The following is a 27,509-nucleotide window of genomic DNA, read 5'->3' as shown; positions in this document are numbered from 1 at the left end:
ACGAAGCTGATCCTAATTCAATTCCCAGCATCCCATATGGTCCCCCGAGCACCGCCAGGAGCAATTCCTGAGTGCAGAGCCAGGAGTAACTCCTGAGCATCACCGGGTACGACCCAAAAGGGATAAATAAATACACACATACATATATACGAAATACAGTCGGTGGGGCCAGAAAGATAGTACGAGTAAGGCACTTGCTTAGCATGTGACTGGGTTTGACCCCCAGCACCCCAAATGGTCCCCAGAGCCTACCAGGAGTGATCCCGGAGTGCAGGGCTGGGAGTAGTCCCTAGGAGTGACTCCCCCCTCAAAGCTAATATACATAGTCTGCCCTTCTTCCTTACCTTGCCCGCTTCTGGCTTCCTGGCCCTCACTGCCCTGCACTGGCTCATCAGTTCCCTCTCTGGTCCCAGCCTAGGAGACACGGTTCTCTCCTCCTGTAATTCAGACAGAACAAAGAGCAGCTCTGGCCCTGAGGCCCCTCCCCCCACCCGTTGTTCCCCCCAGCCTGGCCTGCCTCTGCCTTCCCAGGCATCACTGCCATGCCCTATCCCCCCCCCGGCCCTCCCCCCAGCTTCTTCAGATCCCCCCTCTTTCTGGGCAGCACCTGCTTTTTCCCTTTTCTATACACAATCCTGTCTGCAGAGCCCCCAACCCACTGTCCACTGTGTGCTAATTCTTGCCTCTGACTCCAGAGAGGAGTGCTCAGTCTCTGGCTGGCCACCACACCCGTCTGTCCTGCCTGGAAGCAGAGCTGCCTTCCTGGGCAGGGGCACATGTCCCTGCTCTTTGAAGGGACAGTCGTTCGAAGGACAGCCCCAAGCTCCCAGCTTAATGCTCTGTCTGCTGTTGTCCCTAGACATTCATAATCGCTTTTATTCATTTTGTTTTGGGGCCACATCCGGCAGTGCTCAGGGCTTACTCCTGGCCCTGTATTCAGGGATCACTCCTGGTGGGAGATCAGAGGAACAGAGGGGTACCCGGAATTGAACCCGGGTCGCTGCATGCAATACAGGCACTCCAACCTGCTAGGCTATTGCTCCGGCCCCATTATAATTGCCTTGAACCTGGGTTCCCCACGGGTTTTCATTTTGAACAGAGCATCCCAAGATACGTAATCTAGCCTGTCACGAAGCCTGCGCCACCACCGCCGCCGCTGCCGCCATCATCTTATGCCCAATTAATTTTAACAGCCTTCCAACTTCTTCCTGTCTCCACCTTCCCTTCCCCTCTTAGCAGCCAGAGGGATCCTTTAAAAAGACATCAAATCACAAAATTGTTCTCTGTGGACGGCCCGACTGTGGTTCTTTCTTACTCAGACTGGAAATTCTCATCCTGAAAATGGCCTGGCGTGGCCCTGGATCCTGGCCCCACTCCCTGTGTCCTACCTCCAGCACGACAGGTCCCTTCTCTGCTCCTGCCTACGACAGAGGCTTGCTGCTATTAACACATTTAGTGGGGTGGAGCGATGCCTTGCGCACCGCTAACCTGCGTTTGATCCCTGGCACCAAATATGAGATCCCTGAGCACAGAGCCAGGACTAAGTCCTGAGCACAGCCGGGTATGGGCCCCCCAAATTTTAATTTATTATAGTTAAGGTAATATGTTTATGATGGTGTGGCATATATGACCTTGGTTTATACACAGTGACCTCACCTCATCACCACCAAAATGCTCAAGAACCACCATTCATTCCCCTGTGTACATTTTTTTTTTTTTGCTTTTTGGGTCACACCCGGTGATGCACAGGGATTACTCCTGGCTCTGAACTCAGGAGTTACTCCTGGTGGTGCTCAGGGGACCATATGGGATGCTGGGAATCGAACCCAGGTTGGCCGTGTGCAAGGCAAACGCCCTACCCGCTGTGCTATCTCTCCAGCCATCCCCTGTGTACATTTTTTGGGGGGGAAGGAGACATACCTAGCGATGCTCAGGGGTTACTCCTGACTCTGGGTGCAGCCTCACTCCTGGAGGGCTTGGGGACCGTATGGGATGCTGGGGATTGAACGAACCCAGATCAACCACGTGCAAGGCAAGCACCCGACCCACTGTACTTATCACTCCAGCTCACCCCTGTGTATATTTTTAATTTTATATCAGGTTTGGGGGCTTCACCCACTGTACGATCTCTCCAGCTGAACACATTTTTATTTTTACTGTTGTTTAGGGAACGTGGTTACAGCAGTGTCAACATTTCTGATTCTGGTTAAGTCTTTAAGCTCTCTGTCCCTTCCTTAGGAAGTCTTCCCTGATTGCCCTGTACCAAACGACAACACCTGGCATTTCTCAGCACTCAGGGCTTTGTGTGTGTGCTGTCGGCCTGACCCCTCGACTAGAATGCCAACCTCAAGGGGCCAGGGAGACTCAGTGAGCTGGCGCTGGAACCCTTACACTGTCATGGAGTAGCAGCCGCGGGAGAGATGATGAAAGGGACAGTTGAGGCAGGCCGGGAGGAATGGCTCAGAAGTGGGTTAGTAGGAAAGCACCAGGAGAAGGCAGGACGGGGACACTTGGGGACAGCTCCCCAGTGCAGGGTGCGGAGTGGGAGGCTGAGACGAGAGGTGGGGGAGACGTGCATCCCAGTGATGACCCTCCTTCCTCTGGGCCAGGCCCCCTGGGTGGTGGAAGGAAGCCGGCCCCCCTCGGGCTGGCCCCTGCGTGGCGAGGTGGAATTCCGGAATTACTCGGTGCGCTACCGGCCCGGCCTGGACTTGGTGCTGAAGGACTTGAGCCTGCAAGTGCACGGTGGCGAGAAGGTACCTCAGGGCTGGACGCTGCCCTGGGGGGAGCGGGGTGGGGGCAGGGGCGGGGCGGGGGGACTGCAGGTCATGCCCACCCGCCAGAGCCTCCACCTGACGGCCCTTTTCCCGCTGATTCAGGTGGGGATTGTGGGCCGCACGGGGGCCGGCAAGTCGTCCATGACCCTCTGCCTGTTCCGCATCCTGGAGGCCACCAAAGGCGAAATCCTCATCGACGGTATCAACGTGGCCGACATCGGGCTCCACGACCTGCGGTCCCGGCTGACCATCATTCCCCAGGTGGGAAGCCGGGTCTGTACCGGGGGTGCTGTGTGTGTGTGTGTGTGTGTGTGCGTGTTGGGCGGAGGGGGTTCAGCCCAGTCTTGGAGCCTTGGAAGGCTCGGAGGGGCCCTGGCTGGGGAGGGGTCTGGCCTGGGCCAGCAGATGGAGCTGGGAGGACAGGGCCCTGCACCCTGGGCACCCCCTCTGGGCTCTGGGCCATGTTTTCTGTTTCCCCTTAGAGGGTTTCTTTCTTTCTTTTTTTTTTCTTTTCTGCTGGCTCAACACTTTGGAGTTAGATTAGTGGCTGGGTTTCATGTCGCCCAGGGCTCTGATTGGCAGCACCGTGCTTATCACTTCTCCACAGACGCTTCTTATGTGCGTGGGCAGCTGCCTCCCTGGGGGTTGGGGGGGGACCAGGAGAGAGTTCAGCGTTCCCCCTCACTCTGGGGCCCGGCACTCCCCCTGGGGGGCTGCAACTGACACCCTCTGAGTCCTTGTTGGGGTCTCAGGAGCCCATCCTGTTCTCGGGGACCTTGCGGATGAACCTGGACCCCTTCAGCACGTCCTCCGAAGAGGACCTCTGGCGTGTCCTGGAGCTGTCCCACCTGCGCGACTTCGTGGTTTCCCAGCCGGCCCGCTTGGATTTCCAGTGCAGCGAGGGCGGGGAGAACCTCAGGTAACCGAGGGGACCCTCAGGAGCAGAGGACCTGGCACCCCATTAGAAGAACGCAGGCAGCCTTCCAGCCCTCTGCACCCCAGGGGGCAGTTGGGGTCCCCTGTGTGCACGGTGCCATGGCCTCCTCACCTAGGTCCCACGGGTGGCCCCACTTTGCGGATGAGTAAGTGGAGGCCCAAGTCACCGCCCAGAAGAAGCATGCAGGTCTGGGATGTGAGCCAGGAGCTGGAGGGGCCAAGACCCCCTCAGTGCGTCCTGGGTTCCCTGAGGTGGTCGGGCCTTTGGGTGAGGAGGGAACCGAGGTGCAGTGCTTTGGGGGATCATCTACCCTGCGCCAGGCACACCGAGTTTCCTCTGCAGTTTAGGAGTAAGCAAAGCAAGCCCCACAGTTCCCCTTTGCCTCCTGGGAGACCGGGGTTTTCTGTCCCCCGCTGCTAGCCTTGGCGTGAGGGAGGGCTGGCAGTCACTTCCTCCTGAGCCTCAAAGCTTCCACTTCTCTTTCCTGATTTGCCCCCAAACCCGCCATCCTCAGCCCCCATGAAAAGGAAGAAAGGACATGAGAACGGATCTTCTCTTCTTTCTGGAAACTTTCCACGGGCAGGAGTGGGCGTTTAGGACAGGAACAAGAACCCTGGGAACCTTGCACGTGGCTGACCCCGGTTCGATCCCCAGCATCCCATATGGTCCCCTGAGCACCGCCAAGAATAATTCCTGAGGGCAGAGCCAGGAGTAGCCCCTGTGCATCGCCGGGTGTGACCCAAAAAGCAAAAAAGAAAAGAACCCTGGGACCAGGTTGGAGGGAAGTGATCACTCCGAGGGAAGGGAGAGGGTACTCAGAGGTGCAGTGTTAGGCATGAAACCCCATCAGTAACAGTATTGTAGCACTGTCCTCCCATTGTTCATCGATTTGCCTGAGTGGGCTCCAGTGATGTCTCCGTTGTCAGACTTCTTGTTACTGGTTTTGGCATATCGAATACCCACGGGGAGCTTACCAGGCTCTGCCGTGGAGGTGGGATACTCTCGGTAGCTTGCTGGGCTCTCCGAGAGGGACAGAGGAATCGAACCCAGGTCGGCAGTGAGCAAGGCAATGCCCTACCCTCTGTGCTATCGCTCCAGCCCAGTAACAGTACTATAAGCCACAATGCCAAAAATTTGTTTAAACATCCTGCAATGCTCAGGGGTTACTCCTGGCTCTGCATCTAAGAATTGGTTCAGCAGTGCTTGGCGGACTGTCCAGGGTGCAGGGGGTCAATCCTAAATCAGCTGTGTGCAAGGCAAGCACCCCGTCCTCAGTGCTCTCTCTCCCGCTCCCCAGTTTTGTTGTTCCTGTTGCCTTTCTACTATGTTTGTTTCTCTTCCTGCTGGAGATGGAGGGACGCTTCCTGCTGGCGATGGAGCCCAGCCCCTCCATGCAAAGCATGTCCTTCGCCCTTGGAGACATCTCCCCATGATGCTGGCCCCACTCCCCTCCTGCTCCTCAGCTCCAGCTGCTTCCTAAGTCCACATCCAGGGACTCTGCAGGCCTCAAAAACAAAAACCTACATTTGCACATCATTTAATATGTTAAAAGCCCTTTGGCTCCCAGTATCTTTTTAAAAAATCTTTACTGCAGTCCCGTGGCCCAGAAATAAGATTCCAGAGGATGAAATGATTTGCCTCAAGCTGCTCAATGAGCAAAGGGGGCAGGAGAGGAGCTGAGCGAAGTTGTGTTTTTGTTTGGTTTTACTTGAGGGGGGAGGAGGGTTGGGCCCCACTGATGGTGCTCGGGGTTTATTCCCGTCTCTGTGCTCAGACATCACACTTGGTACAGTTCTCAGGAGACCATATACAATGCCAGGGATCAGCTTATGCAATGTGCCGTAACCCCTGTACTAACTCTCTGGCCCAGAAAGTGGGGAGGTTTTTTTGCTTTTTTTTTCTTTTTTGCTTTTTGGGTCACACCCGGAGATGCACAGGGGTCACTCCTGGCTCTGCACTCAGGAATTAGTCCTGACGGTGCTCAGGGGACCATATGGGCTGCTGGGAATCGAACCCGGGGCGGCCAAGTGCAAGGCAAACGCCCTCCCCGCTGTGCTATCGCTCCAGCCCCAAAAGTGGGGAGTTTTGCCCTAAACTTTTCCTAGTTGCATCTCAGTCAGCCATGGCGCCCAGCCTCTCCCACAGTCTGGAAAATTGAATGTGCATTTCTCTGGTTCCCACTGATAGCACTGTGTTGGGGTAACTGGTGGGCAAGCGTGGGTTTCCAGACCTGGCCCCCTCTTCATTCCTGCGTGCCACCATTGTGTCCCCAGGAGGGAGCCCTTGGGTCCCGTGGCTCCCCTCCTCCCCCACTGAGCTGGTCGCCACGTGGAGTGGAGGCTGTGTTTCGTCCGGGTCGGTCCCCCCATAAATCAGCCCGGAGGCTGAGATGGTGGTGCATTCTGCTGCCAGCGCCTTCATTAGCTGTGGGAATGGGCCAAGGAGAGCGGCTGGCTTTTGCGTGAGGGCGGGCGTGCGCTTTGCGGTGACTCACCCCTCTGGGAAAGGACGAGGTATTTGTCCTTGGGGAGGGGGGGCTGCATCCTCCCTGCCCGAACACAGCCTGCTTTGTTCCCTGCCTCTGGTTACAGGAGAGCGTTTGCATTCCAAGGCTCCCTCCTACCTGGTGGTGGGGGGGGGGGTGCTTTTCAGGTCCTCCCTGTTAGGACCTTTCTCTGCACTCACAACAGAGCCCTGACCCCCACCCTCCAGAATTAAAAGCACATCTTGGGGCTGGAGCGATAGCACAGCGGGTAGGGCATTTGCCTTGCACGCAGCCGACCCGGGTTTGATTCCCAGCATCATCCCATATGGTCCCCTGAGCACCACCAGGAGTAATTCCTGAGTGCATAAGCCAGGAGTAACCTCTGTGCATCGCCAGGTGTGGCCCAAAAAAAGAAAAAAACAGCCCATCTTAATTCTGAGATCATAGACAAAGTGAGAGGTATAGCCAGAAAAAAGGCATTGAAGTGCTTTCTCTTTTTTTTTTTCTTTATTCGGAGAGGTGAGGGCTACACCCAGTGGTGCTCAGGGCTTACACCTGGTTCTGCGCTCAGGAATCCCTCCTGGTGGGGCTCAGGGCTCAGGGGACCATATAGATGCTCAGGATCAAACCCATATCGGCTCACGTAACACAAGCACCCAGCTGCTATACTATGGCTCCAGTCCCTGAGTGGTTGTTTTTGTTTGTTTGTTTTTCTTTTTGGGCCACACCCTGCAATGTTCAGGAGTTACTCCTGGCTCATGCACTCAGGAATTACTCCTGGTTGCTCAGGGGACTATATGCGATGCTGGGAATCAAACCCGGGTCGGCCATGTGCAAGGCAAATGCTGTGCTATCGCTCCAGCCCCTTCTGAGTGTTTTTTGACTAACGTGTGACGAATGCAGTGAAGCCAAAGGGCTTCATAGTACCAGGTGTCACTGCAAGAGGAGGCCAAGGGCTGGGGCTGTCCCTGTGTCGGACACTGGCTCTCTCCCCAAGGCCCCTCAGGGTCCCCATCTGCACGCCGGGAGCCGGAGGACTGGGCTCAGGCTGCAGAGCCAGAGCGGCTGTCCTGCATCATGGGAAGGCAGTTGTCCGGGTTGGGAGCGGGGAGCGGGGCGGGGCAGATGGGCACACCACTGAGATGATGGCCCACCTCCTTTCCAGCGTGGGTCAGCGGCAGCTCGTGTGCCTGGCCCGGGCCCTGCTCCGTAAGAGCCGCATCCTAATTCTAGACGAGGCCACAGCAGCCGTGGACCTGGAGACGGACAGGCTCATCCAGGCCGTCATCCGCACCCAGTTTGAGAGCTGCACGGTGCTAACCATCGCCCACCGCCTCCGCACCATCATGGACTACGACAGGTGGGCTCTGCGGGTGGGCAGGCGGGGCGGGGTCCCTGGCCCACGGGAAGTGAGAGCTCTGCAGAGGGCCCGGCCGCAGAGAGGTTTCCCAACAGCAGGCAGGGCTGTTTGAGACACATGGGAGGCTTTGGGGTCCCCTAGAACACTGTGAGGGGAGGGGGCTTCACCCTGCCCTCCCTCGGGGCCCTCTCCTGCCTGGTTTGGATGTGCACACCCAGAAGTTAGCCCAGCAAGGGGGGTGATGCTGATGGGCCTGCCCCGGTGGGGCTCCACTCTGCCTGAGGAGGTCGGGGTGTCGGGGAGACCCGAGGGCCGCCTTTGTCCCTGGCAGTTGCTCAGACTTCTGGGGCCCTGTTTCAGTGGACCCGGAAATGTCTCTCAGCTGCTGAAGAAAGGTCGTAGAGAGTGGGTGCCGTGCAGGGCATCCTGGGAAATGCTAGCTTCTTCCCTGGGTCCCCCTTCAAGGACTTTGGGGGACGGCCCTCATCCTCAAGCTTGCCTGGGGAGGTGTGAGCTGGCCCCTCCCGTATTAGTAGACTTGTTCCCCTGACCCCGCCACATTCCTGCAAGCCCCTGATACGGTCCACACCCAGCGAGGAGCAGTTCCCCAGGTATGAGAGAGCCCGTTCTGGGCCAGCCGGGCTGGTGGGCCAGCTTACTGTTGGTCCTGCCTTGGCTGAGCATTCCAGGCAATGGATGCCCATGCACATACAGACACACACCATACACACACACAGACACACACCCATACACACACACATACACATAGACACACACCCATACACACACACATAAACACACACCCATACACACAGACATATATACACACAGGCAGACACACAGACACACACCCATAAACACAGACACACAGATATACAGACATACACACAGACACACACACAGACATACACACAGACACACATAGACAAACACATAAATACAGACACACACATACAGATACACATAGATATCCATACATACACACACATCCCCACACAGACACACATACAGACAGACACACATACACAGACACAAATGCAGACACATAGATATACATAGACACATACATATAGACACACATATAGGCACACATACACATACACACACACATACACACACACACCAACATAAAATTTCAATCCTAGGCCCAGGGGTGTGTGTGTGTGTGTGCTGAGCGTGCACACACACACACACTTGTAGGCCTGTGTGCACACTCGTATACTATGTGTGCATCTGTGTCTATGTGTGTGTGCATGGGAGTGGAGAAGGGGCCCACATGCCGGCAACAGCCAGTCTTGCAGAGTCCCAGATTTCTGGGGTCAGCCCTGGCTGCGGCCGGGGCTCCCACTGTGCCTTTGTGAGCCGGCATAAAGCAGATGGGAGCCCCCGGGGCCCAGCACACGGTCCTCTGACCCCGGCCAGGGGAAGGGCTCATTAGGGAAGGCTTTTGGAGCCCCGACTAGGAGAGATGAATAGGACCTCGTATTTGATCCCAGAAATCGCCTCAAATTTGCCAGGAGAGCAACCAGAGCAGCTAAAATAACCCGGCTGGTGAGCACGCGCCTTGCTGGTGGGCTGCATGACGCAGAGGGCTAGCGTCACCGCAGGGTCTCACAGTACCCAAAAAGGCAAGGCGGGGCTCGGAGAGCGAGTGTGGGCTGATGGGCCTGCCTGACACTTTTTTTTTTTTGCTTTGACCAGGGTTCTGGTTCTGGACAAAGGGACGATAGCGGAGTTTGATTCTCCGTCCAACTTGATCGAAGCCAGAGGCATCTTCTACAGCATGGCCCGAGATGATGGCCTGGCCTGATCCATCTTCCTGGGACTTCCCCCTGACCCTCCTCAATTTCCCTCCAAAAGGGAACAAACGCCATCAGTGACCTGTCCCAGACCACAGGTGCAGGTGTCTGTTTCCGATTCGCCTGTGGACAGCTCCTCACTGGTGAACAAGAGCTCGGTGCTTTGGTTGGGGAACTGATGTCCAGCACTGACTGTTGTGCCCAAGGTTAAAGCTAGTTCGAGGTGGAGCCAGACTCACCCTTCAGCCTCCCAGTTCCCCGATCTGGTATCATTTTCACTGTCCTGTTTCAGTGTTGCATAGAATGACCCCCCTCTGCCCCTGTGATTGTTCATGTTTTCTACTCTGAAGATTTTTTCCCCCATTATCGCATTTTCCTTTCGGAACACGAGACTGCCAGCCAGGCTGTCCTGGGAATGGAGTCCTGTACTCTGGGGTGCTGGCCTGAATCCATTAAAAATGGGGCACTGATGAAATAAAGCAACGTGGTGAATGCTGTCTACACCGGTCTTACCCGTCTCTGCCTTTCCACGGGATCTGGGAATTGGGACTTTGTGGGGGACCCAGCGGGGGAAGGGGGAGAGGCAGGAATGTGTTCTGTACACACCTGTACGGCTGGGTTCTCTGAAAACTTCAAACCCTGAGAGATTTTGGTTACAAATCTTGTTTTCACGGCCAAAACTTGTGGGGTCCCGGCAGCAGCCCGTGCACTGCTGTGTAAGTACCATAAAAGGGGGAAGTCAAAGACCCAGGCCCTTGCCCGAGGCCTCTGGGCAAAGCAGCTGTGCTTCCCTGGACCTCTCAGCCTTCTCCTCCAGGGGGCTGATGGATGCCTGGTGCTTCACCTGGTGCCTCATTTAAGCAGTCCTGTTCAAGACGGTCCCCCTAGAGCCAAAGAGGTCATGAGCCATTTGTCTTAACTCAGTCCCGCTGGAGCTGAACACGGAGGGCACAGGGGCCCCCCAGAGGCCCGGCTGGCCCACAGGATGAGTGGGGGAACAAAATTGAAATTTACTTTTTTTTTTTGCTTTTTGGGTCACACCCGGCAACGCAGAGGGGTTACTCCTGGCTCTCCACAGGGGAATTACTCCTGGCGATGCTCAGGGGACCATAAGGGATGATGAGAATCGAACCTGGGTCGGCCGCGTGCAAGGCAAACGCCCTACCCACTGTGCTATCGCTCCAGCCCCAAATTTGCTTTCTTGAGCAAGGCAAGGAGTTCCTTCCGGTGGGTCAGCGCACCTATGGCCTGGGCTTATAGCTGGAGTGGATTCCCTCACTGGGAGGTGGCCTGGCTCACTTCCATTCTTCGAGCCTCGAGAAGTGGAGTGGCTGAGGGATGGCTTGTTTGCTCCCCCTCCCTAAAATGTTTGCGCCCTCCGTGACTACTTTGATCTGGTTTTTTCTCCATGCATCGGGGCAGCCTGTGCTGCAGGACCATTTGTAAAAGGTTAATCACATTTTTTTGGCAGGCGGTTTCTGCCTGGGATGTTTATGAGCGTGTGGAAGCAGTCTTCCGTCCCGACGATAGAGCAAGTCTGAGAGCACAAATGCCCAAATTATTCTGCCTCTCCTGATGCTGAGAAAAGGTCTCCGCGCTGGCCCTGATTGATTAGGCCAATTTGGCATGACGTCTGCTCCGGGAGGCGCTCGCTCCCTCGCCCGGCAGGAACGCAGACTCATCGGCACTGTGCTCGGCTGAAGAGTGGAAGGTGGAAACCCGCGTTTCCTCCTGTCTCAGGAGCCGGCTTCTCCGCTTATTGAGGCCCTGACAGGGGCTGACAGCCCGGAGGAGAGCGCAGTTGTGTCAAGTTAATAGGATAATCAAAAACTGTGGTTGGAAGAGGGTGACCTCCATCTCGCAGGCTCAGCTTCTCCGGGGAAACGAGGCCGACTGCGGGGGAGCGGCGGGCACGCGTCTCCAGGGCCACTTGACAGGCCTGAGGAGGCGCAGGTGGGCCAAGGGCCGTTCTATTCTCCTTCCGAGCAGCTCGGCCCTGAAAGGTCCCGCAATTGAAACCCCCTCGGATGGGAAGGACGGTGCCATTCGGGGGCCAAAATGAAAGAATCTGGGCTCAGTCGGTTAATATTTGATTTTAATAATCTGTGTGATGTTTGAACAGTCAGCAATGCACAGGGAGGGCGCTCCCATGAATGTTTACACACAATGTGAACACATGCTTTAAATATGCGTGGGGGGAGGGGCGACGTCACAGTTCACAGAGCTAAAAAAAAGCTGTGTTATAAATTACACAAAGCCATATAAAAATATTTCTCTGAATGCATAGATTAAGACTTGAAATCACCGACCAGCCACTGTGCCGTCTTAACCCCCCTCCGTGCACAGGAATCTGGGGGTTACAGAGGGCTTTGGAGAGCGCAGACCTGGGGGGTGGGGGGGTCAAGCCCCCCTGCACGGAATGCCCTGGCCCGCAGCTGTTGCTTCTGAGAATCTAACTGAGCTGAATGGCTGAGAGAGCTGTAACCCCAGTGATTCAAACGTGAATTTATACTGCATTGATTTCCTCCAGGATAAAAACCGGCCTTCATTGATCAGTGCACACTGCAAAACTTTTTTTTTCCCAAGCAAAGAAAATTTAAAAGGGGTATCGTGTCTAGCTAGACAAGAGAACCGTCTGATTGCTTGAAACACAAAGGTTTCTTCCTGAAAGCACTTCAGGGAAGGGGCAGTAAGTGACCTTGGCTCTTCGAGGCGGACACTGGACAAAGGTGAGTCACACCAGGAACTGGGGGCTGCCCTGAGGGTGGCCTTGAACACCGCTCTGACGTCGGTGGGGGGCTGTGGTCTTAGTGCGACCTCCTCTGGCCACCTCCTCTTGCCACCGACCTTCGGCGCTCTCCCTGGGTCCAGGTGCTCCAGGAGTTAACACAGGTGTGTGTGGGGGGGTCAGTTTCTTTGGAAAATCGAGGCACTCTGGGGTGGGGGGGGGGAGCTGCACCAGACAGCAGGGAGGCGCCGAGCCCTGCGCCCGGGTTTGTCTACGTGTGTGCGTCCTCGTTCCCGAAGCTCAGTGGCCTTCCATATTAGTGACAACGGAGGAGAGGAAACACAGACCTTGAAGTCATTCTTTAAAGAACCTACAGGGCCATGCTCAGGAGTTTGATCCAGTGTCTGCCTTTCCAGAACAAAGCCTGCTGGACCCCCTTCCCCCCCTTTGCCACTGACTCTGCTAAGTGGGTCAGGGAGGGAGGGTGGGGTAGGGGGAATCCCAGCGATCGGACCATTTGCTTGCAACGGCGGAGTTGTGTAAAAATTCTAATCATTTCAAAATAACCTTTATCTTTGATACAAAAATAAAGATGCTAACTCTTCTCGGTTTCTCACTCTAACCTTCCTTTAAAAGAGCCACAGAGGCGGCCTCAAAAATTGCTTACTGTCTCCACTGGAAGACGAGAGCGCAGACGGTGGACAGGCGAGGACGTTTGTGCTCTTGGCCGAGCGCGCTCCCGAGCAAGGGGCTCGGCGTTGGGGAGGCGCAGGGCGCCCTCTGGTGGCAGCGAGGGCTCAGTGCCGGGCCGGCTGTTGGAGCGGGCGCGGGGGGATTCTCAGAAGCACTGGTGTGTTCACAAAGAAAACACGGAGAGGGGGGATGGAGGGGAGGGGGAGGGGGAGCTCTTTTGGTTAACAGCCTATGTACAATGATCTGGTATAAGGTATCTGAAATCTTAAATATTTTTAACCTGAGTTAACATTTATAAATGTGTTAATAGGAAACCTCACAGTCACAAGTCACGCTAAAATTTGTCCGGCCGGTATGGTACCTGTGCTTGCCCAGACTTTCCTCCCTACTTGGTTCGCGTTGCAGGAGAGGTGTGAGCAGGAACCGCCGAGAGAGACGCGCACCCTGGCCCTTCAGGTGCGCTGTCGCCAACAGGAGTGGCTAGAAATAGGCTCTGCTCTCTCTCGGCTTCTGCTCAGACAACTCTTACACTCGGCGCATAAAACACACTGAGTCAAGAGCCGGCCGCGGCTGCCTCTCCACACCACTTCTCCGCTGCTCGCAGCTTCAAGCAATAGGTTTATTGTGCACCAAGAGGCCTGGAAGAATGGCACCGCTGCCGGGGTCGGGGCGCCCTACCTAGGCAGAGTGATTTAGTTAGTGTGGACTGCACAGGGGCACCAGGGGCCCCCCGGGACAATGGCTTGTCCTTGGCCCAGAGGTGACGCAAAACTGTCACGCTACTCAGTGAAGAAGTCCCTGCTGCATTAGTAAGTCAGTTTTGAAGCTCTCTTGTTGTAGCAAGGCCGATCTGTCAGAGAGGACGCAGCGTTCCTGAACAGAAAATTATTCTCACTGATCAACAGAACCAGTTCCAGCTCTTGGAAATCTTGAAGTCGAGCAACATCTTTGTCCTAAAACCAAAATCAGGTTGAGCAGGTTAGAGAAACCACTTGGTAGAGACCGGAGAGGGAGGCACAGCGGCCTCCGGGACCCCAGCTTCGGTCCACAGCACTGCATGGTGCCCCCAGCTCTGAACCAGGTGTAGCCCCTGAGCACCACTAGGTGTGACCCAGAAACAAAACAGAAAGAAACTGTGAGTTTGGGGTTCTGTGCTGATACGAGTCTCTTGGGCTTATTTTAAAGCCAAGCCCCACTCCCCGCTCCCACCAAAAAAAAAGAAAAAAAGGGGAAGGGGACAGGAGGAAGCAATGCCAATGCGCTATCAGTGGCACTACAGGAGCCCTGGCAGTGGATTAGGGTTGGGAAGGGCTGGCTGCGGCAACGGTTGAGGCCACACAGGGATCACTTTCCCTCGGGCAAGAGGCCAGACGCCTGACCCGCCCCAGGCACACCAGGAAGCCCGGGATGACCACATGGGTATCTGTGTGGGTCTGCCTCTGATCTGGTGTGGTCCTTAGGTCACAAACACAAGGGACAGCTGATGGTGCACTAGGAGATTCCTTCCAGAGCACTCCAGAAACAACGGGAAATTGGTACGTGTGAATGGTAATTCAGAAATTCTCCACCGCTTTCAAAACTGCCGACGTGGCGATTAACCCAGCCGGAGGAAAAGAAATGCCAGTGATTACATGTGGAAAATTACCCTTTGCTCCTTTCTGTTCTATTTCCTTTCTTTACCTATGACTCACAGAACTGCAAAGACGCGGGTACTTCCCAGGGCAGAGCACGGGCGGTCACTCGGGACAGGGCAGGGTGCGCTTACCTTTCTCACGAGTGTATTGGGCAACTTTCGGATCTTCTCCACTTGATCGGGATGGACACCCAGCTCACAGCAACTCACTCTGAGCAACTGTTGGTAGGTGAGCTCCTGTCGGTCCAGTTCAATTTCAATGAAATCGTTTTCTCGAAGAGATGGGTTCTGAATCCTCACCTTAAGGACGAGCTCTGGGAGGAAAGGGGGAAGAGATGCTAATGAACGGCTCTGGGAGAGTCCGCTGAGGTCACCCGAGACCCCCTTTCTAGAAGATGGCTACACGAAATTGTACCCTTCGCTGTCGGCCTCCACGCCACCCAGAGAGAAAAGAAGGCACCACGAGTGTGTGCTCATCTGCAGTCCTGGCTCTTTAGCGCCCTTTCTTGTGCCCAGTTCTTTATTGCTACGCCAGAGATGGGCTGGAGCGATAGCACAGCGGTAGGGCGTTTGCCTTGCACGTAGCCAACATGGCCGACCCGAGTTCGATTCCTCCGCCCCTCTCGGAGAGCCCAGCAAACTACCGAGAGTATCTCGCCCGCACGGCAGAGCCTGGCAAGCTCCCCGTGACATATTCGATATGCCAAGCACAGTAACAACAAGTCTCATGATGAAGACGTTACTGGGCCCGCTCGAGCAAATCGATGAACAACGGGAGGACCGTGACCGTGACGCCAGAGATTGGTTTAGAAAATCAGAGGCAAGAGGCAAAGGAGACAACGCCCCCCCCCCCCCCCGCCCGCTAAGAGAAGGATCATTTACTAAACTGAGGACAGCTAAGAATGGGTTTGAGCATCACACTACACAGAAGCAGGGTGAGAAGAGAGGTAGAAAGAAGGCATGAGCAGGATATGGTACCTGACATCACAGATTGCAAGGTATTTACAGAATACAGAAGTCCTTGCAATAAATAGTCTGCACTGTCCTCCTGTTGTTCATCGATTTGCTCGAGCGGGCACCAGTAACGTCTCCATTGTGAGACTTCTTGTTACTGTTTTTGGCATACCGAATATGCCACGGGGAGCTTGCCAGACTCTGCCAGCAATAAACAGTAAACAAGAAAAAAAAAAAAGCCCTAAGTTACTAAGAAAACAACTTTAACTATACTTTGAATGTAATATACCTCAATACGGAGCAAATCTTGACTCTAGGAGCTGAGAGACACTATTTATTTGTGAGTCTGGACGGTAGCAGCCTGCCCCAAATTTCTTTTTGATTTTTGGGTCACACCCTGTGATGCTCAGGGGTTACTCCTGGCTCCGCATTCAGGAGTTATTCCTGGCGTGCTCAGGGGACCATATGGGATACCGGGGATAGAGCCCAGGTTGGCCACGTGCAGGGCAAGTGCCCCCCAACACTCCCCCTAATTTCTGAGCTCGTTCACAAGCTTACAAGTGTGTCTGTGTGCCCTTTCTGTCTTTGCTGGCACGAATCGGAGAGGACCTGGAGGAAAGGATCCGAGAAGCAGAGTGCACTGATCAACCGCACCCACACTTGGTCATCCTCCTCCAAAAAAGAACCAGGGCATCTTGGAGAATGTTCCCAGGCCCTGGAACATCAGCTGCTCTGGAAATGAAGGAAGTGCTCTGAGAGTGACATTACACGTCCAAGTGACACAGAACTGGTAGAGGGGCTCCCCAAGGACAAACCCAGCATAATGGGGAGATTAAAATGATGACAGTGATGGATTCCAGCCCAGTGAGAATCTGTGAACTATAGGCCAGGGAGCACATGCCTGTGTGGAGCCCAGTTTAAGCCCTGGAGCTGGGTGGAATCTTCCAAGGATCTCTGGGTTTGCCCCCCCCCCCCCCACCTTTTTTTTTTGCTTTTTGGGTCACACCCGGCGATGCACGGGGTTTACTCCAGGCTCATGCACTCAGGAATTACTCCTGGCCGTGCTTGAGGGACCATATGGGAAGCTGGGAATTGAACCTGGGCCGGCCACGTGTAAGGCAAACACCCTACCCGCTGTGCTATCGCTCCAGCCCCGGTTTGGTCCCTCTTTTTTTTTTTTTTGTCCCTCTTAAAAGTAAGAGGAGGCCAGGGAGAGGGTTCAGAGGGCTGGAACACATGCGTTTAATACAGAAGCCAGGGACTGGGTCCCCAGCACCACACAGTTTCCCAAGTACTGCCTGGAGCAACCCCCAGGTACTGAGCCAAGAGTCACCGGCAACCACCGCCAGGTATGGCCTCAAAACCAGTAAGAAAATAATGTTGTTTTGCAAACCACAACACCCAATAAGAGAGAAAGAACAAAAGGGAATGCCCTGCCACAGAGGCAGGGGGGTATGGGGGGTGGGAGGGATACTGGAATCCATGGTGGTGGGAAATGGGCACTGGTGGAGGGATGGGTATTTGATCATTGTGTGATTGAAACCCAAGCACAAAAATTTGTAAGTCTACAACTGCACCTCATGGTGTCTAATAAAAATTTAAAAAAAAAAATAATAAATTAAAAAATTTGAAAAAGAAAAGAAAATAATGTTGGTAAATTTTTATTTCATTTTCTTTGTTTGGGGTGGGGAGGCTTTGGGGCCACACCCAGCACTGCTTAGGGGCCACTACTTCTTGCTCAGGGACTACAGCCCCGAAGTTGATTAATTCTTTTGTTTGTTTCTGGGCCACACAAACATCACTGCTGGTAGGCTGGGAGGACTACATGGGATGCCGGGAATCGAACCCAGTTTGGCCACATGGAAGGCAAGCGCCTTACCCGCTGTGCTATCTCTCCAGCCCCCGAAGCTTGAATTCTTCTCAAGATAAACGGAGAAGGAAAGGGCACCATTTTCTTGACAGCAGGATACAAGTAACAGGGAAAGTATGACAGAAAATCAGAGTCTTGTAAACTGGCCTGGAATGCTCAAGACACGGAGGTCCAAACTGACCAAAAATGAGAAAATATTTCAGGTGAAAGGAGAATAAAGCAGCAGGATACGGAAATGCAATAGGTGAACCTAGGCAGGGGTGTAGGAGTAAGCATGGCTCTAGCGGGTGTGACAAAAACCCACTCAGACCATGCACTAGAGAGCCGGTGACAGTCCCCATACGCCAACCACCGTGCTGGGCGTGCAGAAACGGCCTCCCTGGCTTTCAGGAAACACATGCATTTCAGGGTTAAAGAGCAAACGATAACTTCTGGATCAGAGTCCGACAACCTTCCTGTAAGTTTGTAATTATAGGTGAAAGCAATCCGTCAATCCCAGCGTCAGCCCTGAAGGACTAGGGAGAAAAGCTCAAGTCCCCCCCACATCCCCCCACCCCCAGACCCTGGCCGGCAGGGGCTCACCTTGCATATTAAACGGGAATGCTCCAGTGAAGAAAAACGGCTGGAAGGCTGGTGCTGCTCCTGCCTGTGGCCCGTTCTGGGGCTCCAGGGACACGGGCGGCTTGGAGGCGCCGGAGAAGAGCGCGCGGTTCTGACTCACAGGGGGCTGACAGACAGGGCCGGGTTTTGTGCTTTCGGGTGTTCTGAGGATGGCGGAGGAGGCAGGCACATCCCCGTTCTGAACCAGAGCCAGAGCGGTGCGGTCACGGGGAAAGGCCCCGAGCAGGGGAGGGTCCCCAGGGGAGAGCACTGGAGGGGAGTCGTCCGCCGGGGGTGAGGCCGGGGGGGAGGAGGGGCCCCCATTCTGCAGCGGGGCTGCTTCCTCTGCCGAGGGGGTGTAGATGAAAGGGAAGGCCGGGTTGGCCAGGTAGTTGGGAACAAAGGGCAGGTCTGACTCCTTCTTCAGCTGGGGCAGGTTATCTCCGTCATCCTCCTCTTCCACTTAAAAAAGAAAGCACAGAGAGTGTTTGCAGCCCTCTGAAAACTGCCAAGGGCAGAACGTCTTGTGAAAGTGAGTTTCCCGTGGGACAGGAGAAATAGTTTGATCAGTGTTTGCTATTTACAACTTCAAGCCTGGGGCCAGTCTTCTGTTTGGGGTCATACCGAGCTGTGCTCAGAGCTTGTTCCCTTGCTCAGGAATAACTCCCGGCAGGGTTCAGGGGACGACATGGAATGCCAGGGATTGAACCCTGGTCAGCCACATGCCAGGCCAGCCCCTCACTGGAAGTGCACAGGGGATCATGCGGTGTTGGGGATATAACCCGGAGCTCCCCACCCCCTTAACCCCTACCCCCATCCCTCTCCTCCAGCCCTTGAAGCCATCTCCCTGTCTCAAGCGTGAAGAGAAAAGAAGCTTCTTGTTGTGCAGGAGTCTTCCAGATGAGATGAATACTACCTTATGATGCCTACCTGTCCAGAAACAAGGTGGCATTACTACCTCTGCACAGTAACTTACCCGCTGCATTTAAAATAGAGGAGTTGGGGGCTGGAGCGAGAGCACAGCGGGGAGGGTGTTGGCCTTGCACGCGGCTGACCCAAGTTTGATCCCCGGCGTCCCATCTGGTTCCCCAAGCACTGCCAGGAGTAATTCCTGAGTGCAGCACCAGGAGTAACCTGAGCGTCGCGGGGTGTGACCCCCTCCCCCCAAAAGCCAAAATAAATAAATGAATAAAATAGAGTAGTTGAGGGTCCTGGAGATGCATCTCAGTGGTACAGCACCTGCGTTGCAGGCCTGAGGCACAAATTCAATTCCTGGGCACCGGCCTGAATGCCCAGTTCTGTCCCAGCAGCGCCAATGCTGGTGACCCAAGGGGTCAACACCGTGAGAGGAGAGAGAGAGAGGGAGAGGAAGAGAGACGGGGGAGAGAGAGAGGGGAGCAGAGGGGAGAGGGGAGAGGAGAGGGAGGGAGGGGGGGAGGGGGAGAGAGCGAGCCAGTCACAGATGCCACAGCAAAGGGAAGGAAGAGGGGAAGAAGAGCGGGTTGCTTGGCATCAAGGTCACAGCCGATAAAATTAAAACCTGCGCCCCCCGCCCCCTACCCCGCGCACGAGCTTACCTCCCATGATCTTCCTGATTTCTCTCCTTGATGTCAACTGGACGGGCATCTCTCCTTTGGTGGTGAGGATGTCTTTGTCTGCCCCCGACTTTAACAGGTAAGAGACCACCTGGCCGTGGTTGCGCTTGCACGCCCAGTGCAAACAGGTCCTGTCCCGAGGAAGGGGAGAGAGGTGTGACTCAAAGGAGGACTGCAAGTCGGCATGTAAGAAGCACTGTAGAACTGTCGTCCCATTGTTCATCAGCTTGCTCCAGCGGGTACCAGTAACGTCTCCGTCGTGAGAGTGGTTGTTACTGCTTTTGGCATATCGAATACGTCACAGGTAGCTTGCCAGGCTTTGCTGTGCGGGCGGGATACTCTCAGTAGCTTGCCAAGCTCTCTGAGAGGGATGGAAGAATCAAACCCGGGTTCGCCACGTGCAAGGCAAACGCTCTACCCACTGTGCTATCGCTCCAGCCGTAAGTAAACGAAGCATAAGTCAGCCCCTTAAAAATCCAGCTGGAACCAGAACGCCAAGCCGGGAATCTCACCTGTGCTTTCTGGAAAGTGGATGATCAAAATATTTAATATAGTGGAAATGCATTTTAAGATTTCATTTCTGGCCACTGGGAAAAACTCAATTATCCTCAGAGTCTTCATTCCAGTGGCCTCCAGCAGGCTGGGGCCGGCCGCTGAATCACACGGCACTGCTGGGCGTTCTCTAGCAGGAGAGCTTTCATTAGATTGCCCCGGTCTCTTGAAAATGTTTCCACATTTCCACACTTCTTTTTAGGGGCTATGAAACTCACTTTATATGCATCAAATGTCTAAAGATTAAGTATTGTCAGGCTGCTAACCATCTCCTCTTGACAGCTTGCTCTGCCTCTGAAATTTTTATTACTATGGTAGATATTTCCATCTCAATATCACTTGCTCACTCGCTTCCTCTTTTTTCTTACCTTCGTAAAATAAAACAATGTCCAATTTTCTACTTTTGAAAAAGCTGGCTTCAAGGCAGAGAGAGTAGAGCAGGTAAGGGGCTTACCTTGCATAAGGACCATAGCCAAGGAGGGTTTGAGCCCGGCCAGGAGTGATCCCTGAGCACTGAGCCAGGAGTAAGCCTTGAGTATCACTGGGTGTCTGTGGTCTGGGATCATACCAAACCACCCCCTTCTAAATAATAACAAATTAAAATAAATTTTCAAATTGGCTTCTTGGGCCAGAGAGATACCTCAACGGGCAGGATGAAGGTCCTGGTTCAATCCCTGGCTCCACAAGGTCCCCAAGCGTGACTGGGAGTGACCCTTTGCCACCCCCCCCCCAAACCAGCACAGAACCAGGAGGAGCCCCCAGCACCACTGGGGGCAGCCCAAAAGAAAAAAAAAATAAGTGGTTTTCTTCAGCTCTCCAGAGAGGCTACAAGCATATACTCATGTGGTTAAATGCACAGCAACACATACTTTTATTCCTAAGGCACTTTAAATATGTACATCCATTACCAAAAAATTCGAAGAACAAACTCTTCTAAATGTATCAGACTCATTTAAATAAAGCTAATTATATAATATTGTACACACAGGAAGGGACTGTGGACACTCTGAAGGGCTATTATTTTAATGCTGCATAGAAATATAATTAGCATGCTGGCAAAAACTCCATCTAAACAGAAATGAGAGGCTGCAGAGCTACTAAATACATTCCCTGTTGCCAAAGCTGAATGATATTACAGAAGGAGAATATGTTTCTCCCCTCTGTTTTGAAATGTCCTCATTTACCAACTCTCTAATCGAACCCATGCAAATATCTTCGGGGCTTAGAGAGTCAAACAGAGACGAAGTCAAAGGAATAGAAGGGAGGCTCAATAGTGAGGGTTGGGTCACAACCCTGGGCAGCGTGCAATTATTCTAGAACATTCATCTGGCTCCGGGAAAAAAAATCCTCACATTCTTGACTTCCAGAACATGAACGTGTCTCCTGGTCTGGGAGCAACGTCACTGAGGTTTCAGAGTGACACCTGACAGTCACTCATTAGAATCAGCAGATCCAGGTCCTTTAAGATACACTCGGCAGTGGGTCTAGACCTTACGCCGTCAGCGCCACGCAGCCGAGAGGAACCTGCCGGACGCAGAGCTGCTCTGCTGATACTTGCCTAATGAGACCAGGCGGACACTGCTTTTAGCAGAGCAGGCTCCAACTGCAATCATGATTTTGAGCAAACTGCAGTCAAGAGTGTGTTTGCGGGTGGATGTCTGTGGCAGAGGTTTGAAAAGTGAGTAATTATAATGATAAGTGAGCTCTCAAAAATGAATGGAGCATGATGAGAAAAATATGTTCCCTTTTGGAAATAAAAGTGCTCACTTGCTAGTAGTAAATCACTTGCTCGTGGCAAGCTGGAGAGTGAAGGAGGTAATTTACTGCCAGTGAGCCCGAGATTATGGGACAAACCACCTCGCTAAAGCATCACCATACAAAGTGGGGTTAAGTCAACACAACACGGTCCCCACGGCCCTGTGCCTCCAGTGATCATCATTCACCGCCCAGGCCCGTGTGTGGCTCTGGGTAGCCATCACTCAGAGTCCCTCCAGCCAGGCAGTCATTTCGGCTTCCTCATGGTCCCTCACTTGTTCCTTAAAGCCAAAAAGTATGCATGACACCTGAATGACTACCAAGGCGGGGACTCTGTCTCGAGCTGAACTACAACTGTTTCGCCTTGATTTTGCAGCCAGAATCTCCTATGGGTGCTGGGAAGCCCCTCAGGCCAGAGGCGCTGGGCTATCAGTCACGAGCACTGAAGCTGAACAACCAAAAACCCGAAAGCCGTAACCATTCTGTTTTTCTCTGCTGGACAGCAAGGGATTTTTAGAATGATCTTAATACCTCATTACCCAGAATGTCGTTTAGTAGTAGGAAGATAATAACAGCTAATAAAGACAGAATGCCATACATGTCGGACATTGCTCCAAAGCTTTCCCATGGACCAGCTCACTGAAGCCTCCAAGCCAGTCGGGAGCTATTAACCGCACTAGTATCAACACTGACAGTACTAGGAGCCAAGTACTACTATTAACACTGCCCCCATTTTACAGATGAGGAAACCGAGGTGGTTATCCTGGCATCACAGCACAGTATTTGAGGTGATGGCATTCGAGGTGATGATGGAGGAAGGGCTCTCGCCAGGAAAGAGATTAGGGAACACCAGAGGCAGGGGGGAGGAGATATGGGCCATTTTTTTTTTTTTGCTTTTTGGGTCACACCCGGCGATGCTCAGGGGTTACTCCTGGCTCATACACTCAGGAATTACTCCTGGCGGTGCTCGGGGGACCATATGGGATGCTGGGAATCGATCCTGGGTCAGCCATGTTGGCTGCGTGCAAGGCAAACGCCCTACCCGCTGTGCTATCGCTCCAGCCCCTGGGCCATTTTTAATGAGGGACCAGGAAAGGCTTACCATGATATCCAAGCTGAGACCCCCCAGGAGGTGAGGTCTGGGATCAGGACTTGCCTGGCGCTTTGGAAAAGCCCGAAGGACCGGGAAGCAGAAGGAAAGGAGCAAGGGGCAAACCCTGACACGGGGCACGAAGGCCTAGGGGACAGGACCCCGGGGCTACTCCTCAGCGTGGAGGGCATCCAGCGTGGGTTCTGAGCAAAGAGATCTACCTGTGGGTTTGTTTTTTGGTTTTAGGCCACATCTAATGTACTCAGGGATCACTCCTGGCATGACACAGGGAACACAGGGATTGAACCCAGTAGGCACCTAACCCACCGTAATCTCTCTCCAGACTCTCCACTTATTTTTTTTTTTAATCTCTGTTGTTGTTGTTGTTGTTGTTTTGGGCCACACCCGGGGGTGCTCAGGGCTAAATCACAGAAGGGCTGGGGTGGGGGACCATTTGGGATGCCAGAGATCAAACCTAGGTCAGCCACCTGCAAGGCAAGCGCCCAACCCCCTGGACTATCTCTCCGGCTTACCCTCCATTTCCATTTTAAATCAGGACCCCTCAAACTGTCAAGCTGAGAACAGACTGTAGAGCAGAAGGATAGAAGCAAGGGCGGCTGCAACACGCGGGCCCAGAAAGGGGCAGTGGTAGAAGCAGAAGTGGTCAGACTTTGCCCAGAGCAGAAAGTGGGGATGGTGGGTTTTGCTACTGCCTGGAGGTGGTGTGGAAGAGAAAGACGGAGACCTTGGAGGGGACTACCGAGGGCTGGGGCTGGGCTCCTCAGGCACTAAGATCGGGAGGGCTCAGGGAAGCAGGCTTGGCATGGGGGCACGGATGTGGCGGGGAGAAGAACGCGGATTCGGAACTTGGTGTTGGAAACATTCAGCTTGAGGGCCCTCTGACATATCTCCCCCAGTTTCACTTATGAGACGCCTCTTTCGGGTACCGCCAAGGTCACATTCACTGGAACACCTACTATATGGCAGATGGTGACTAGGAAAACAGGGTCTAGAGTTAATGCTGGGTTCATGGCCCAGCTCCACTCCTTAGTGAGGGGATCTAGGGCCTCCGTCTCTCCTTCTGTAGGATGGAAAGAATAACAACAGCTGCAGGCCACACATGTCAAGTGCGTAGGAGCCCCTATAGGGCAAACTCAATACACACGAACTAACTTAGGCTCCGTCTGACTAACGGTTCCCAACGATCCTCGGAAGCAACTGCAAAATTAAGTGACTCAGGCACGGGGGTATAGATAGCTGGACAGGAATGGAAAAGAACTGTCGGAAAAACCGATCCCTCCTTCTACACTTCACTGCCTCCCAGTGACAAGACGGTGATTTGCAGTTTGTGAGACACACACACACACACACACACACACACACACACAACAAAAACAAAAAACCTAGCCCTGAAGAGGCACACATTGCAAGCCAGTTTGCAAACTTTAAAAAAAGAAAAAAAAAGTGGGTGGGGCGGGTGGTTATCAACTGTTTCAAGCGCTCTGCCCTGCTACTTAAGCTGATAGGGTTTGGGCCAGGGGCGGGGCGGGGCGGGGCAGGGGCACACCTGGCCGGTACTCTTTAGCAGGGGTCAAGCCGGGCATGCTCAGTTGGACGCAGTGTTGGCAGCTTCCAGGTCCGCTCTCTCCGGCCCCAGCAAAGGCCGTTTGCTTTTTTTTTTTTTTTTTTTTAAGGATAAGGAGTCAGACCTGTGGGAGGGAGTCAGGACCCCAGGACCCCGTCCCGGCTGTGCCTAAACAGTGCTCTTCCTGGGCCGCACCCACCCACCTCCAAACTGGTGCCTTTCCGTTCCCGAAGACACCGTGAACAGCTAAGCGAGCAAACGGGTTTGGTCAAACGTTACCTAGGGCCAAGCGGCGTATTCCCGTGGACAGACCAAAAAAAAAGGGGGGGCCGAATAATAGGACGTTCAGTAACTGACCACGAAATAGACTCGATCCTCCTCCCCTCCCCCCGGGGCACGTGTTCCAAGGGGGCTCCTGATTCGCCTGGAGAGGGTTCGGCGGCGGGGGGCGGCTCCAGGCTGGGGGCTGCAAATCTGGCTTCGACGGGAAGCCCACGAGGCGCCAAGCCCCTGGGGGCGGTGCGGGGGGCGCGGGGCTCGAGGAATCGCGCCCCTCCCCGCCGCTCCCGGCGGGCTCCGCGGCGTGTGCGCGCTGCGGGACCCTGGAGGGCTGGGCTCGGAAGCCCCTCGCGGCCGAGCCCAGTGCAGCCGGAACCGGGGCGATCTCGGTCCGTCTGGGCCTGCGGACCCAGCCCGGCGGCGGGCAGGGGGCGCGGGGGGCCCGCCCCGAAGAACCACGTGGGCCGGGGCCGGGGCCGGACGCGCGCTCGCCGGCTCGCAGGCACCCGGCGCAGGGGCGAGGGGGGGAAGGGGCCGGCCCCTGGCGCACGCCACCCCCACCCCACCCCCGCCGTCCCCAGCTCGGGGCCCCGACCCTCGGCCTCCCCCGCGCCCCCCACTCACCAGCCGTTGACCTCATTCTGCGAGTTCACGTCCACCCCGCTCTCCACCAGCTTCTGCACCTCCCGGATGTCCCCCAAGGCCGCGGCCTCGCGCAGCCGCTCCTGCTGCTCCTTCTGCTCCAGCGGGCCGCTCATCTCGCCCCGGGCGCCCGGGCCCCGCGCCCCGGGGCCGCTCAGCGCCGCCGCCGCCGCGGCCCGCTCGGGGCCATGGGCAGAGCGCGCGGGGACCGCCCGCGCCCGGGCCTCGCCGCCGCCGCCCGCGCCCGCAGGCCCGCGCCTCCGCCCCCGCCGCGCCTGGCCGGGGCCGGCTCCGGGGGACCCTATTCGCGGCGACACCCCTGACCCAGGCACCTTCGGTTCCTACCCCGGGCCTTATGTAACCGCGCGCCGGTGGGCGCCCGCCGCTATTTTTAGACCCCCCGCGCAGCTGGGAGGCGGCTGGAGGGCGAGGGGGTGGGGGGGCGCACAGGGCCGTGGAAGGGGGGCGGCCAAGTAACCCGCCTCGTTCAGAGCCACAAAGGCCTTACGCTCTGGTGCAGGCTGTTGACCCGGCATCAAGGCTAATTGGTGTTTTTTATGTGTGTCTGTGTTGTTGTGTTCTTTTTTCTTTTCTTTTTTTTCCTCCCACTTGGTGCGGCTTTTTCTTTATCTGCGCCAGTTCTGGCCCAGCGGGATGGGGAAGTGGGCTGAAAGCGATCCTAGTATTAAGGCCCATTATGGCCCAGATGGTTTACACGCTGCTTTCTCCGGCTGACAGTGCTTGGGACCATTCCGTTAGGATATTTATGTCAATTGTTGGTTTGCATCTCATTTTAGTGGGGTTTCTAACTTGGCTTTCAAGAAATATGTATATATCTATTTTGTGCCTCGGATCTATAAACTGTAATTTAGTAGGGCTTATAAATCATACTTAATGACTCTGTATGCAGGGCATGTAAGGAAAACAGAAAGGAACACCAGCGAGGGTGTGGAGTTATCTGGGCACGGGTGCCAGGCGCTTGGGGAGAGAGCTATGGTGTGTATGCAAACAGCGTTTTCCTCTTTGCTTAATCAGTGTAATGAGGCCCAGAGTCTGGGTTGGCGCAGTTTGTTGCCCCGTGGGAAAAAATGAAAATACTGCGTGGATGAGCCCAGGTGGCTGGGAGGTCTTCCCATGTGGCCCAGGATGCGCCTGCAGATGGGGTCAGGAGGATTAAGAAATAACCTTGCAGGACCCAGACAGTACATTAATGCAGCAGGGAATGTGCTGGCTTTGCACACCGCTGAACAGGGCTCCATCCCTGGCATCCCATATGGTCCTCTGAGCCCTGCCAGGAGTGCTCCCTGAACATAGAACCAGGAGTAAGTCCTGAGCACAGCCTGGTGACCTGTCTCTCCCCTACTTCCCTACAGAAAAATAACCCTGGGGTGGAAAGAATGTCCTGAGCAAAGGGGAACTGACCTCATTTTGTTTTTAGGGAAACAAACAACAACAAAAAACACACATCTGACTGCACTCAGGGATCATTCCTGACTCAGGAGTCAGGGGTCCATATGGGGTGCCTGGGATCTAACTCTTATCAGCAAGTGTCCTACCTGCTGTCTGGAATCCTGCCCCCTAGCAGTTGACATGGGAAGAGGCGGGTTCAGGGATGGAGTGCACGTTGGGGCTGCTCTGAATCTGCAGGGCTAGCATTTTCCCTCGCTGCTGGAGAAGCTGTGTCTGTTTATGATGCTAGTCACTCACAGTGGGGAGAGCGCCCCAGGTGCTGCGGGAGAGGAACTGCACAGATTGACCCTCCGCAGCAAACTGGAACCCTGCTTGAGATTACATTTTGATGTGTCTCCCAGTTGAAGTCTTAATTTTCAGGTCAGGCAAAAGAGTCCTTCTGAGGCTGACAAGCCTGGTCAGGAGGTAGGCCCTTTAATGCAATTTGAGTGACATAAGTGGTCTTTTTTATTGTTGTTGTTGGGTTTTTGTTTTGTTTTGGGACTACACCCAGCTGTGCCCCATCTGGCTCTGTGCTCAGGGATCATTCCTGGCAGTGTTGGGAAACCATTTGTGGTACCAAGAACTCGGGTCGGCTGTGTGCAAGGCCTTACCTTCTATAACCTCTCTAGCCCCTGAACACATGTTTTGAATGCTAGAGCCCTGGGTTCAATCTCCCCCTCCTTGGTCCCCACGCACTGCCAAGAGTGATCCCTTAGGAGGACA

General features: G+C 54.6%; 2 protein-coding genes across 2 annotated transcripts in view; one reads left to right on the top strand and one right to left on the bottom strand.

Annotated features, from left to right (window-relative positions):
• The window catches only part of ABCC3 (ATP binding cassette subfamily C member 3), a 52,853-nt gene extending 43,462 nt beyond the window's left edge, over positions 1 to 9,391 (top strand). The window contains exons 27-31 of the mRNA XM_056126540.1: positions 2,610 to 2,756; positions 2,880 to 3,038; positions 3,530 to 3,696; positions 7,365 to 7,559; positions 9,261 to 9,391. Coding sequence (XP_055982515.1) covers positions 2,610 to 2,756; positions 2,880 to 3,038; positions 3,530 to 3,696; positions 7,365 to 7,559; positions 9,261 to 9,369 — 777 coding nt within the window. The 3' untranslated portion in view covers positions 9,370 to 9,391. The remainder of the gene's footprint in view (positions 1 to 2,609; positions 2,757 to 2,879; positions 3,039 to 3,529; positions 3,697 to 7,364; positions 7,560 to 9,260) is intronic.
• A 2,040-nt stretch (positions 9,392 to 11,431) lies between these two features.
• Positions 11,432 to 25,575, bottom strand: ANKRD40 (ankyrin repeat domain 40). Its single transcript, XM_056126861.1, has 5 exons — positions 25,317 to 25,575; positions 19,414 to 19,562; positions 17,819 to 18,298; positions 14,545 to 14,726; positions 11,432 to 13,732 (listed from the first exon to the last, which is right to left on the bottom strand). The coding sequence occupies exons 1-5, from the start codon at positions 25,448 to 25,450 to the stop codon at positions 13,586 to 13,588; spliced, it is 1,092 nt and encodes a 363-aa protein (XP_055982836.1). The 5' UTR covers positions 25,451 to 25,575; the 3' UTR covers positions 11,432 to 13,585.
• Between the last annotated feature and the right edge of the window lie 1,934 nt (positions 25,576 to 27,509).

This window comes from Sorex fumeus, unplaced genomic scaffold (genome assembly GCF_029834395.1).
Source record: "Sorex fumeus unplaced genomic scaffold, SorFum_2.1 ptg000063l, whole genome shotgun sequence".
Taxonomy (NCBI): domain Eukaryota; kingdom Metazoa; phylum Chordata; class Mammalia; order Eulipotyphla; family Soricidae; genus Sorex; species Sorex fumeus.
The sequence above is the reverse complement of the archived record's forward strand: the minus strand, read 5'-3'. Positions and strand labels throughout refer to the sequence as shown.

Excerpts from the sequence above, each read along its gene's own strand:
- ANKRD40 (XM_056126861.1), bottom strand. The coding sequence starts at position 25,450 with ATGAGCGGCCCGCTGGAGCAGAAGGAGCAGCAGGAGCGGCTGCGCGAG. Across the intron at positions 14,727-17,818 it reads ATTCCCGTTTAATATGCAAG|AGCTCGTCCTTAAGGTGAGG; the intron begins GTGAGCCCCTGC and ends CTTTCCTCCCAG. Across the intron at positions 13,733-14,544 it reads CCAATACACTCGTGAGAAAG|GACAAAGATGTTGCTCGACT; the intron begins GTAAGCGCACCC and ends TTTTGGTTTTAG.